This window comes from Trichosurus vulpecula, chromosome 3 (genome assembly GCF_011100635.1).
Source record: "Trichosurus vulpecula isolate mTriVul1 chromosome 3, mTriVul1.pri, whole genome shotgun sequence".
In the NCBI taxonomy this organism is placed as follows: domain Eukaryota; kingdom Metazoa; phylum Chordata; class Mammalia; order Diprotodontia; family Phalangeridae; genus Trichosurus; species Trichosurus vulpecula.
The window spans coordinates 48,747,628-48,762,414 of record NC_050575.1 but is presented as its reverse complement, the minus strand read 5'-3'; the positions used below and the strand labels follow the sequence as shown (position 1 = coordinate 48,762,414).

General features: G+C 38.5%; 1 protein-coding gene across 1 annotated transcript in view; it reads left to right on the top strand.

Moving 5' to 3' along the window:
* The window catches only part of PACS2 (phosphofurin acidic cluster sorting protein 2), a 348,311-nt gene that overhangs the window by 134,264 nt on the left and 199,260 nt on the right, over nucleotides 1-14,787 (top strand). The window contains exon 4 of the mRNA XM_036750543.1: nucleotides 9,230-9,355. Coding sequence (XP_036606438.1) covers nucleotides 9,230-9,355 — 126 coding nt within the window. The remainder of the gene's footprint in view (nucleotides 1-9,229; nucleotides 9,356-14,787) is intronic.

Here is a 14,787-nt window from a genome sequence, read left to right as displayed (position 1 = left end):
TTACTTAGAGAAACCTGGAGTGTCAACTAAAAACCAATTTGAAGCAATTAAGAAATTTGATGAAATACCAACATATAAAACAAACCAACAGAAATAATCATTGTTTCTGTATATTGACAATGAACCTCCACAGAAAGAGATGGCAGAAAAATCCATTCTGTATAACTACAGGTTGTCAGGAGCCCAGCTACCAGTACACACGTAGCAATCGTGTAAACCATTACAAAATTCTGTTTATAGAAATATAGAAAGATTTAAATAATTGGAGAGGTATTGAGTATTTGTGGTGGTTGTCAACATAAAAAAGTACTTCCAAAATAAATTTACAGATTCATTGCCGTGCCTTGTCAAATTGCTGCTAAAGGTAAAGTATTAGAATGAGAAAAAAGTAATGACAACATTTAACTGGAAGAACAAAAAACTCTGGTGAAATAATTTCAAAAATAGGAAGAAAGGGGTCTTAGAATTACAAGATCACAAATATATTACAAAAGCAGTAATCATCAAAAATATTAGCTACTGGTTAAAAAAATAGAAAATTTGGTCAGTGCGATAGATTAGGTACACAAGATGCTAATCACAGTTGAACATGGTAACATGATGTTTGATAAAGCAAAAGACACCAGCTACTGAGGTAAGAATTTGATGTCTGACGAACTTGCTGGGAAAACTGGAAAACAGTCTGACAAGTTAGTTGAAGAAGAACATGTCACCTCATTTACTATGATGAGCTCCAAATGGATTTGTGATCCAAATATAAAAGGTTATATCACCATTAAATTGAAAGGGAAGGGAACTCTCTATGAATAGGGGATGATTTCTTGATGCTGCCATGACAGAAACTCATAATATCATTCACAACCTGATGAAATGATTGCAAGAAATAAAATGGACAACTTTGATAAACTGAAATTACATAATTACGTTAATATATTATTGCATTAATTACATTAATATGTTGATATTATAATTATATAAAATAATTTTATATAAACAAAATCACTGTAGTTATAAGAGAAACAGTTAATCGAGAGAAAAAACTTGATATCCAGCTTCCCTTATAAAAGTCTGATATCCAAGATATTTAAGGAAATGCTTATATAAATATGTAAGAATAAGAGCCATTCTCCTATAGATAAATGTTCAAAAGGATATGAACTAGCATTTTTGAAAGAACAATGGCAAGGCATCAACAACAGTGTGAAAAAATGCTCCCACTCATTGATAAAGAGCAGTACAAATTAGAACAACTGTATGGTTCTACCTCGTACTCATTAGATTGACAAAGATGACAAAAATGGAAATAGTGATTTTTGAAGGGGTATTAGAGGACACTAGTACAGTGGTTGAGGAGCTGTCAACTTATCTCATCATTAGGAATATGGTGATTGAATTGTGATTTCATTGGTATGGAGAACTTCAGAGTAAAGAAACTTCCTTCTGCCAATGAAGGTTAAGAGTATTAGTTCTAATGAATTGCCCTGAAACATAAATCCAGTGTATGTCAGAGTTTGGACCTGAACTTAGTCTCTGTGCCTCTGATGCCAGCTCTCTATTTGCTATGCTAGGCTGTCTCTTGTTGTGAAAAACAATTTTCAAGTATACTCAAAGTCACTAAACTGTATACCATTTGAGCCAGTTGTATACCACTACCATTCACATATCCCAAAGATATCAAAGGAAAAAACATATATATACAAAAAAAAATTTTTTAACATCACTTTTTGTTCTATTAAGAAGAAACCAATTGGTAACTTGTGCATACCTATAATTTGGGGAATCAACAAACAAATTCTGGCATATGAGTGTAATGAATATCATTGTCATGCAAAAAATAACTAATTCAGAGAAACTTCAGCTGGTTTGAACTGATGCAGAGTAAAGTGAGAAGAACCAGATCAGGTTTTCTAGTGTGTGGTCCAAGGATCACTGGGGGTCCTCAAGATCTTTTCATGGGGTCCATGAGGTCAAAACAGTTTTAATGATATTAATGACATTTTAATTTTTAATACAGGAAATATTAATAGACATCATCCATATAAACAAAAACTTTTGTGAGAAAGGTCCTCAGTTTTTAAGAGTGTAAAAAATAATTTTGAGACCAAAACGTTTGAGAACCAACGAACTAGATGATTAATTTATGAAATGACTAAAATAGTGTAAAGGAAAACGAACTTTCATCTTAACAATAAAGGTCAATCATGACTCGTCAGGACTGATGCTAAATCATGTTTCTCTCTCACCTCTTAGCCAGAGAGGTGGTTTGACTAGAGTTGCAGAAAAGATATTTTTAGACACAGCCAATATGTGGGTTTGTTTTAAATATTTGTAGTTTTTTTTTTTAAGTGAGTACTTTAATTAGGGGAGAGTTGTTGTGGGAATGGTTAGGAGTTGTGATGGTGATACAAAATAAAAGATAAAAAGAGAGAAAAGAGTATCAGTGAAGGTTTAAAGTTACACAGAGCAAAAGAATGTTAGAAATATTTAGTAGGAGCAGTATTCTAATGCTCTACCTTGAGCCTATGATATTAGTTTTTACAAAAAAAAAGTATGCAAACTGTCTTTGAGAGTATGACTGGCTTTGGGAACTAAGGCTCAGCCATTAACATAGCTTCCTGTTTTCCTGAATACAAAAGCTGCCTGGTCCAGAGCATCTGGAGGTCTTCTCAGACTTAAGAAATCAAACTAGCCCCAGAGGAAAGTTGTGCTGCATGGAAACAACATTCCCTACTCTCCAACTCCTTCCTCTGCTATCACTAAGGAAACTTCCTTTTGTTAAGGGACTACTGGCATCTTATTTCATTTCAGACTTGAGCTGGGCCACTGAATTGGCCTGGTAGGCTTTGGTTGGTTACTGAAACTGACACAGATAAGCAGCAGTTTTAAGTTTCATATACAATCCTCTTTCTTTTTTAGGGAGGATAGATGATTATGGGAATTTTTATGCTTGTTAATACCTGTCAGGTTTTTTTTAAGACTTTTTTAATGTAGAATTTTTTTTAATTGCACCTTATATCCTTTTTTTCTTCTTGACCCAGACTTGTGATTTTCCTCTTGTGGAAATATATCATTAAGGCAAAGTTCATGACCTCGAAGAAGACCATGAGCATGCCTGAATTGTTTGGAATCACAGGGTATAAGGAATTCTCTAAGTAGAAGGCAGAGGAATTAAAGCATTTATTTAAACTCCAAAGGACCAAACCGAAGGACCAATACCCCCAGTTCGATATTGTGGCAAGAAACTTCTGAAACCAATATGCCCATCTCACAGTAGTGACCAGGAAGTTACAGAAAAATATGGCAGCAAGCCAAGACATACATGTGCTCCCCCCAATGCTAGGGCCCCTCCGGTAAGAAGGTTGCTCACAAGTCCCAAGCCCCTGCTCAGCACCTTCTGGTCTGTAAGCTCTCTGCCCGGCTCTCAGCCCTCAGTTTCTGCTCCTCCTTATCCTCAGTTTCTCCAGCCTCTGCTGCTCCTTCAGCTTCTCTGCTTCCTCAACATCTGCTGCTTCAGCTTCTGCTCTTCAGCTTCCGCTCCTCCAGCTTCTATTGGTTCTGCTTCTGCTACGTCTGCTTCTCCAAGTTCTGTTCTCTTTTTATACAGTCTGTAGCTGTCAGCTGATGGACCAGAACATCATCTGATTGACCAGAACTTAGGCACATGCCATTGGCTCTGGTCTTAGCAACTCCCCTTAGGGCCCTGAGGGCTTCATGCTCACTTTGGCTTAGCACTTAGCAAGTAGGGGTTTGGGGCATACTTAAGAGCAAAGATCTAATCAGACTTTGATTTGTTGGCCCCACCTGAAGCCTATTCAGTGGGAGGGAAAGATCTTTTCACTTATTCATTGGCTTTACAGGAAACTTCCTCCACTTACACAATTGCCACCTTTCTTTTAACTTGGTGTTTTAGAGAATTCCTGGAGGTTGGTGGGGGCATAGTTGTTACTGAGAAGTCAGATGTCTTGTTCTTAGGCACTGTCATTTGTTTCAAAAATGGAATTTGAATTCAGGCAGTCCTGAATCTGAGGCTAGTCTTTGCCATATTGCGTTCTATTTTATATGAGATTTAAAAGAAATTAGACTTGGCCTAAGAACAAATTGTTTTCCCTTAAATAAGATTGTAGAAATATAAAATATGAAAATTTAATACTTATTGCAAATAAAACCCATATTTCCACAGTATACTTCTGCATTCATTTCATGTTGCCATCACTGTGACCCTGGAATTAATGGATAAATACAGAGATGATTATCAATCATATAGGCTTGATGAGGTACATGAGCACCCCAAAATGGTGATGTGCACCAAAATGATGAAGAATAAACACATGGGTCCCAGTGTCCTAAAATAATTCACTTATACAGTCTCCAAATTTAAAGGCATTTATTGAGGTGATGCACCCACCAGGCCTGCTCCCCGTGGAAGGCAGAGCAATTAGACAAGTTAGGTGTCTTGGGATGTAGGAAGGGGAGCAGGAGAAGAGGAGGAGGGGCAGGTACAGCTCTGGAATGCCTGGAATATCAGGTAGTCTGGGGTGTTTTTGTCATACAGATAAACAAAAGCAGGAAAGGAGAAAGAGGAATATTGCTCCAGAATGTCATGTAGTTGGGGGGTGTTTTGTGAAAGTACACAGATAAGTCCTTGATGGAGGCATCAGTACATAATCTATGACTGGTCACATCCTGCATTTTATCTCATATCTCACATCCTGCATCCTGCCTGCCCCCATTTGCCTTGAACACACTGCCTACCTCCTCATTACCCCTTCAAGAAATATCTACCCAAATGCTTTTGGGAGACGGATGAAGGTCTCTTTTTCTGGAGATATTTCCTGCTGGGAGGGGTTGTAGAGCTATCTTTGCCTGAGTTGAGGTGGGGAGGAGAGTAAAATGAGGTTGAAGCATCATCCAGGGGATGAGGAGAGTGTGGGACAGGTATCCTTGTTGCATGACCACCTGCAGGTGGACAACCAATAGTCTAGGAGACACAAATCTGACAAGCAAGTTCAATATGCAGGGCCCAAACATAAGGAGCATTAAAAGTGATGTCAGAATAGAGGAAAACAAAGAAAGAAACCAAGATCCCCTTGATGCTATTATTTACTTTTGACATACAGGATTTTCTGATCTTGTTATTTTCTCAAAATGAATTTATAAGAGGCTGACTTTATTCCAATTATAATAAAAAACTTGGGAGGATACATAAATAAATAAGTCCCAAGCAGCACATAATCAATAAAGTTGTTTATAACAAAACACATTTGTACCACAGGACATACGGGTATTATTTCCACAATAGTAATAAACTTTGAATGAATTTGACTTTTCCACTAATGCAAAAATATTATAGAAGTTTCCTCCCTCCAAGAAAATTGACTGCACTGAAGTTCTCTTCTCAGAACCAAACCAAAGATGTTTCTGATTTACTTTCAGTAATTAATAGAGTAATGGCTTGGTCCTTTAATTGCTTGTATCAATACCCAGATATTATTACATCATTTTGAAACATTTAAGGACCTTATTACATGTATGTTTGTGTGTGCATGTATGTGTGTATGTATGTATGTGTGAATGTATATTAACAGGCAGATGACTAGGTGAAATATCCATTTATTATGTTGTTTAGCATATAGAAAGGAATATAATTTTAGATGGAATAGCTTAGATCTTAAACACACATTTTATTAGAGTAGCTCAGATGTATCCCAGCCTTAGTCTTTGGGATAATAATTAATAATTCAACATTGTGTTTGTACCTCTGTTTCACAAACTTCTTTTCCCTTTGTTTAATTATTCCCCTATCATTCTAAAAGAATATTCTGTTACAGGGATTTAATCCTTCTCATGACTATGCAGGAGTACTAATTTACCTAGGTGTTTAGAATAGAATAACTACACATTCAGATTGAAAACAGCAAGATTTCACATATATGCATTGTGCTTATATCTTTTACTGACCACTTAGTCTGATTACAGATCTTTGCTATAAAGGAAGAAGTAGGGAAATGATTACACCAAGTATGACAGGATGAAACATCACAGTTTTCCAACCATGCAGTATCAAGTTCACCTCATAACCAGATTCAGGAATAGTCAGGTGGGAAACATTCCTTTTCAAAGGAACACAATGGGGAAACTGAGCCAGGAGGATCCCATCCTAGACTAAGGCTAAGATTGCCTGCCCCCCGCCTCCCCCCAGTTTTTTCCAGATGCAAACTTCTACCTGTAACAGTTACATTCTCTGTGAGTAGCTTGTGGCATTTCTTTCAAATGTTGCTGCTGGATTATCATGGTCCATCTAGACAACTCAAAAAGTAATATGTAATAGTCCCAAGAGCTTTTACATCAGATGCCAAGTTTCACTAATCACAGCTTGGGGAGAAATTTACCAGGACTCACATCTCAAATTTTAATTTGTCCTTGTGCAAAAGCCAATCATTAGAGATCATTTCTAAGTACTTGCAAATTCTCAGCTAGCCAAGTTCATTGTTTAGGAACTCCATAACCCAAATAAGCTCCTTTTTCCAGGGCTGATGACCTTGCCCACACAGATGGTTTCTAGGAACCTTGGCAAGTTTATAAAATAAGGGGAACCGACAAGAATTCCAGAGAAGGCGCTGCACATCCACCCCGTCTGTCCTTAGAGCTGCTGTGGGCTGTACCTTTTGAATAGCCCCGAGGACTGCTCTGAATGGACAGAGCTATTGTGGGTCCCAGTGTCCTGAAAGAATTCACTTGGACAGTCTCCAAGTTAAAGAGAGGCATTTATTGGGGTGACGCACCCAGTGGGCCTCCTCCCCATGGGAGAGACAGAAATCCAGCAGGCCCATTCCTCATGGGAAACAGAGCCTTACCGGGGGCCCTACCTGTGGGAGGCAGAGCAATTAGCCAGGTTAGGTGTCTCTATATACATTTTCATGGTATAGGAGAAAGGGAAGGGGCAAGTACAGTTCTGGACACCTGGAATATCAGGTTGTCCAGAGGTGTCTTTTTCATACAGATAAGCAAGGAGAATAGGAAAGGGGAAAGGGGAGTGCTGCTCTGGAATGTCATGTAGTTGGAAGGTGCTTTGTGAAAGCACACAGATAAGTCCTCGGGGGAGGCATCAGTGCATCATCCATGGCTGGTCACATCCTGCCTGCCCCGTCTGCCTTGAACACTCTTATCTATCTCATCAGGCTGATGTCACCAAGTCTCTGGATAAACCATTTCATATCTTATAGTATGTGCTCATTAAGAGTGAAAACCCTTTATTCTGCCCATTCACTGAATACAGGAAACTCATATTCACAAACAGAGATACAAACTAAAATTGTCTGTGGAATCTGTGACCCCATAATTTTAGCTCTAAATATTAATGGTGTGAGTTTATAGCAACTTTGTGGTAAATTATAGAGAAATGGAAAGGATCACAATAACCATTAACCTAGATTGTTGAAGAGATTCTCCTTAATTTACTTACTAAATCAGCCTATTTCATTTTGTTTTTTCCTTTTTCCATGCTTAATGGCTGTCCATTTCCTCTCTTTCCTCCCAGAGACTGACTAAATTTGTGTCAAACTTAGCCCAGAACTCCCAAGCTCAAACAATCCACCAGCCTCAGCCCTCCCCAGCAGCAGTGATAACAGGTGTATATCATCGTGTCTGACCCCTTTTTCTTTATTCTTCATCTTTATTATAACAGTGAAATAGTGGTAGGGTGCAATTTTAATAGGAATGGGAATAAGCATTTATTAAGTGCCCACTCTATGCCAGTCATTGTGTTAAGCGCTTTACAGTTATTATTTCATTTGATTCTCACAACTCTGGAAGAGAGGTGTCATTATTGTCCCAATTTTCCAGTTGAGAGAACTGAGGCAACCAGAAGTCAATTGACTTGCCCAGGGTCACACAGCTAGTGACAAGGCAGGCTTTGAACTCAGATCTTTCTGAGTACAGGCCCAGCACTGTGCCACCTACCTACTCTAATTCTTAATTTTAATGATTCTTAATGATTTTAACAAATATCATTACAAATCTGGGTTGGCAAAAGATTTCTGTTCTGAAAAGATAAAATCCTTCTTTTTTCCTTTTTTATATCCTCCCTACCAAAAACTAGCTTTGTTATTTCTACCCGTACATTATGTTATTTGCTGATCTTGGAATTGGTAAAGTTGACCATTCTGTATGTCATTTCCATTTCTTATAAAATGTATACAGTTTATTAATATACAGGATCGGATACTGTTTTGTCAGCCTGTGGTTGCTTTTAGTTTATGTTTTCATTTTTAAATTTTAGAAAGATATGTATACTTATATATGCAAATACAGAACTACTTAACATCTATTCATATATATAATACATTGTCATTGAAATACATTGTATGAATGTAATACATATGAATACAATGCAATATAGCAATGTCTATGAATATGCTAAAAATATATTTAGATAATCAGGTGACTAAAAGGGTCCTTTGATATAAGTATGCAGTGACAAACTACATGTGAATCAATGCAAGACTTTATAGTAAGCATTAATTTTTCTGTTACATACATGAAAATTACATTCACAAACATGGGCACAATTAAAATATAACTCAACAGAATGAAACTTGTTGAAATACAAAGACACGCTTTTAGTGTTTGTTAATGAATATCATTGATTATGTTACATTTCTCACATACATACTGTCTTACATATATTTTTAATCCTACTAATATTATGTATGAATCATTTATAAATATAATGAAAATATATTTACAGTAGGGCAAGAATACCTTTTAATATGGAAGATGGAATTGTAAATTACCTCTACAAGGATCTGTGGGCCTGTTTATTGCTCCTCTTTCCTCTGATATTAAAGGGGTAGAATGAAGGAGAAATTAGTTAAATGAAGTGCAAAACCATCATTTACTAGCAGAATCTCTAAGTTTTAGTAAGGCTCATGGCCTGTATTACTAATGCATGTTCCCTTTTTTAAATGGGAATATTGGAATATTTAATTTCTAAATCTTAACAGTGATTAAAACATTTAATTTCTCAGTTGCCAAAGTATTGTCAAATATTGATTATCTTGGGATTTATTTAGCTGTATTATGCTATTTAGCTTGCTTCCTACTTTCTTCTTTTGTACAATGGAAGGCCTTGGTGTGTATTGGGGAATAGTTTATAATATTATAAATTTTATAGAGTTAAATAATAATGTCAGAAGTATGGAAATTGTAACTCTTGAATTGTATTGTACAGTATCCTCATTTCTTGAAAAGAGAAGGCAACAAACTTCAGATTATGCTGCAGAGAAGGAAACGATACAAAAACCGAACTATTCTGGGCTACAAAACGTTGGCAGTGGGATCCATCAACATGGCTGAGGTAGGTTCTTAAAAATCTAACAACTGGTAGATGAGTAATTGTAAATTCAGAGATGTATGCTTGAGCCTATTGTATTATCCACTATAGAGTGCCATTCAGTATAAAGTAAGCCCATCTTAGATTACATTTAAAAATTGGGAAGAGAGGAAGGTTGTTAATAGAATACCAGAAAGAAGTCATTATAACAGTATTTCAATTCAGCAGATATTTATCAAGTATATACTGTGCTCAAGGTACTCTGCTAGGCTCTGGAAACATAAAATTGAAAAATTATACACTTTCTGTCTTCAAGTAGCATACAAGTACATGATGTACCATTATTGTTATGCATAAGCTAATTACTGTGTGATTATTATTAGAAATTTATTCATAGGAAGCCAGAAAAAAAACATTTAGAATAAAAGAATTCTAAAATACCTTTAACACGAACAATACTTTTGTGTTAAATACTTGTTCTAGTTACTACCATAAAGAGGTGTAACAGGGAGGTTGAGATAAGTATGATATAAAATATAGTGTGATAAGAACAAAGGAAAAAGCCAGGCAGGTGCTCTAAGAAAATTTGAGGAAGCATAGGATGCCTTTAGCTGGGGGATCAGGGAGGACATCAGTAAAGAGGTAGCCCTTGTGCTAGACTTCAAAGAAATAGAATTTTAATAGAGATCAAGAAGGACTATATTCATGGTAAGATATCATTAGTTTGGCCAAAATACAGAGTATGTGAAATAGGGCTGGTAATTAGAGCCAGATTGTGGGGGACTTCAAATGCTAGGCTAAGAAGAGAACCAATGATGGGCTGTGTGTAGGGGATTGTGTGATCAGACCAGGGCCTAGAAGATTTTTTTCAGCAACTATGTGAAGGATGAATTACAGAAGATACTGGAGGCAAGAATTGTTTAAGAGCCTGTCATAAACATTTTTCTTATGGAGGAAGATCATGGAGGTCTAAACTAAGGTGATGGCAGTTGGTAGAAAAAGGAGTGGATGTGAGAGGCATTGTATAAGTAAACTATTAACAGTAATTGGATATTTATTAGACTTGAAAGAAGATAGAAGCCTAAGAAATGGAGCCACCATCAGAAATAGTACTGTTTCTCATGCCTAAATAGAATTCTCATCTCTATTTTAAAAATTCTTTTCTGTGATGCTCAGCTCATATACCACCTTCTTCCTAGCAATAGGGAAAAATATGGGGAAGAAGATGATGAGTCTAGTTTAGAGTTTTAAGTTTTAAGGTACCAGGGTTATGTCCAGGTGATAGTGTCTCAAGTGGTCTTAAGGACAGAGACTTTTGAAGATCACCCACATTTATGAGGTGGGAAGATGATGGACCAACCCAAGAGGTGAAAAAGGAATTGTCTGGAGCCAAGGTGGCAGTCAGAAAGCAGGGACTTGCATGAGCTCCCCACCCCCAAGGGCCCTCCAAACACCTATAAAAATGGCTCTGAACAAATTCTAGAACTGCAGAACCCACAAAATAGCAGAGGGAAGCTGGGCTCCACCCCAGGACAGCCTGGATGGTTGTAGGATAAGGTCTATCACATGGAACGGGGAGCGAAGCAGAGCCCAGCGTGCCCAGACCAACCATACCAGGAGCCGGGCGGAACAGGCCCTAGTGCCCTGAATCAGTGAGCTGTGGCACCTACCAGACTTCTCAACCCACAAACTCCAAAGACAACAGAGAAGGTTAGTGGGAAGAGCTGCTGGGACAAAGTGAAAGGAGTTCTCAGTTCAGCTACCTCCCCAGGAGCAGCAGAGATGATGCAGCTCTGAGGCTGCTTACAGAGCTACAGCTGCAGTTGCTTCCAGCCCCAGATCCAACTGGTGGGAGGAATTAATTGGCAGATCTGAGTGGAAGTGCAGAGCCTGCTTAGATCTGAGTCTGGTCCGGGTTGGCAGTTCTTGGGGGAGAAGGAGCACTGGTGTGGCAGAGCTTGCTGTGTAGAAATAGCTCTGAAAACAGCAGTGCAGCCTCTCTAGTTTGAGACAAAGTACTCTCTACTCTACAAGCAGTCATACCCCAAAGAAAAACTCAAGGGTCAAGTAAGTTGGCTGGGAACATGGCCAGGCAGCAAAAACGGCCTCAGATTCAGACTCAGACTTTGGAATCTTTCTTTGGTGTCAAAGAAGACCAAAACGTACAGCCAGAAGAAGTCAACAAAGTCAAAGAGCCTACATCCAAAGCCTCCAAGAAAAACATAAACTGGTCTCAGGTCATGAAAGAGCTCAAAAAGCATTTGGAAAAGCAAGTTAGAGAAGTAGAGGAAAAATTGGGAAGAGAAATGAGATGATGCAAGAAAACCATGAAAAACAAGTCAATGACTTGCTAAAGGAGACCCCAAAAATTCTGAAGAAAATAACCCCTTAAAAAATAGACTAACTCATTTGGAGCATAAGAGCTCCAAAAAGCCAATGAGGAGAAGAATGCCTTGAAAGGCAGAATAAGCCAAATGGAAAAGGAGGTCCAAAAGACCACTGAAGAAAATACTACCTTAAAAATTCGATTGGAGCAAGTGGAAGCTAGTGACTTGATGAGAAATCAAGATATTATAAAACAGAACCAAAGGAATGAAAAAGTGGAAGACAATGTGAAATATCTCATTGGAAAAACCCTTGACCTGGAGAATAGATCCAGGAGAGATAATTTAAAATTTTTTCAACTACCTGAAAGCCATGGTCAAAAAAGATCCTAGACATCATCTTTCAAGAAATTATCAAGGAGAACTGCCCTGATATTCTAGAGCCAGAGGGTAAAATAGAAATTGAAAGAATCCATCGATCACCTCCTGAAAAAGATCCAAAAAAGAAAACTCCGAGGAATATTGTCGCCAAATTCCAGAGCTCCCAGATCAAGGAGACAATACTGCAAGCAGCCAGAAAGAAAATTTCAGTATTTTGGAAACCAATCAGGATAATACAAGATCTAGCAGCTTCTACATTTAGGGATCAGAGGGCTTGGAATATGATATTCCGGAGGTCAGTGGAGCTAGGATTAAAACTAAGAACTACCTACTCAACAAAACAGAGTGTAATGCTCCAAGGCAAAATATGAATTTTCAATAAAATAGAGGACGTTCAAGTTTTCTCAGTGATAAGACCAGAGCTGAATAGAAAATTTGACTTTCAAACACAAGAATCAAGAGAAGCATGAAAAGGTAAACGAAAGAGAAATCATAAGGGACTTACTAAAGTTGAAGTGTTTTGTTTACATTCCTACATGGAAAGATGATGTGTATGATTCATGAGACCTCAGTATTAGGGTAGCTGAAGGAAATATACATATATATACATATGTATATATATACACACATACACATACACATATATATGTATATGTAGATATGTGTGTGTATATATGTATATACATATACAAATTAATATATGTATATATATGTAGACAGAGGGCACAGGGTGAGTTGAATATGAAGGGATGATATCTAAAAAAATAAAATTAAATTAAATGATGAGAGAGGAATATATTGAGAGAGGGAGAAAGGGAGAGATAGAATCAGGTAAATTATCTCACATAAAAGTGGTAAGAAAAAGCAGCTCTGTAGGATGGGAAGAGGAGGCAGGTGAGGGGGAATGAGTGAATCTTCCTGTCATTGGATTTGACCTGAGGAGGGAATAACATTACACACTCAGTTGGGTATCTTACCCCACAGGAAAGAAGGAGGAAGGGAATAAAAAAGGGGGGATGGTAGATGGGAGGGCAGATAGGGGGAGGAGGTAATCAAAAGGAAACACTTTTGAAAATGGACAGGTTCAAGGGAGAAAATTGAATAAATGGGGATAGGATAGGAAAGAGAAAAATATAGTTAGTCTTTCACAACATGAGTATTGTGGAAGGGTTATACATAATGATAACACGTGTGGCCTATGTTGCATTGCTTGCCTTCTTCGGGAGGGTCGATGGGGAGGGAAGAGGGGAGAGAATTTGGAACTCTTAAGTTTTAAAAGCAAATATTCCAAAAAAATTTTTTGCATGCAGCTAGGTAACAAGATATACAGGTAGTGCATAGAAATCTACCTTGCCCTACAAGAAAGTAAGGGAAAAGGGGATGAGGGGGAGTAGGATAACAGAAGGGAGTGCTGACTAGGGAATGGGGCAATCAGAATATATGCCATCTTGGAGTGGGGGGGAGGGTAGAAATGGGGGGAAAATTTGTAATTCAAACTCATGAAAATCAATTCTGAAAACTAAAAATATTAAATAATATTTTAAATTAAAAATAAAGAAAAGAAAAAGAAATCATCTGATAGGTGAAGAACCAGGAGAACAGTGGCATGAAAGGCAAGGGAGGTCACAAGGCAATAGTCAGTTTCATATGATGCAGAGCAGTTGAGGAGGTTCAGTACTGAGAAGCTACCACTGAACTTAACAACAGAGAGAGAGAGAGAGAGAGAGCGAGCAATTTTGAGAGAGTAGTTTTAATAGAACAGTGGGGTCAGAAACCTGAGGAGTAATATAGACTTGTCTTTTTCAGAGTTTACCAATGAAGTTGGAAGGGATATGGGATGATAGTTTTATGGAAAGCATAATGTAAAACCTTTAAGATAGGGTGAAATATTCTTCTGTTTTTAGTTGACTTTACCATTTCAGCATGGCAATGCTAATGCATATCATATAAGACTTCTATTTGTTTTCCCCTTGTTCTTAGAGCACCATTTCCAACACAAATGGTTTGGGTAACATTCTGTTTTTTAAAAGTATTTTCACTTCCGGGGGCGGAGCCAAGACGGTGGCTGGAAAGTAGGGACTAGCGTGAGCTACCTGCCAAGTCCCTCCAAAAAGCTATAAAAAATGGCTCTGAACCAATTCTAGAACTGCAGAACCCACAAAGTAGCAGAGAGAAGCAGGGCTCCAGCCCAGGACAGCCTGCATGGTCTCTGGGTGAGGTCTATCCCACACAGAGTTGGGAGCGGAGGAGGGCAGAGCCCAGCGTGAGCGGCGCGGACCAACCAGACCAGGAGCTGGGTGGAGCGTGCCCTAGTGCCCTGAATCAGTGAGCTGCAGCAGTTACCAGACTTCTCAACCCACAAACACCAAAGACAACAGAGAAGGTTAGTGGGGAAAGGTGCGGGAGTGGAAGGAGTTCGCGGTTCGGCTACCACCCCAGGGGGCAGCGGAGGTGGGGCAGCTACAGAACTACAGCTGCAGTTGCTTCTGGCCCCAGGCCCACCTGGTGGGAGGAATTAAGTGGTGGATCAGAGCAGGAGTGCAGAGCCTGCTGAAGATCTAAGTCCGGTCCGGGTTGGGGGTTCTTGGGGAAGGAGGAGTGCTGGTGTGGTAGAGCTGGCGCATCCCCCCAAGCTTGGAACATAGAACTCCTTAGTCTACAAGCAGTAATACCCCACTGAAAAAATTAAGAGTCAAGTTAGTTGGCTGGGAATATGGTCAGGCAGCAAAAATGCACCCAGATTCAGTCTCA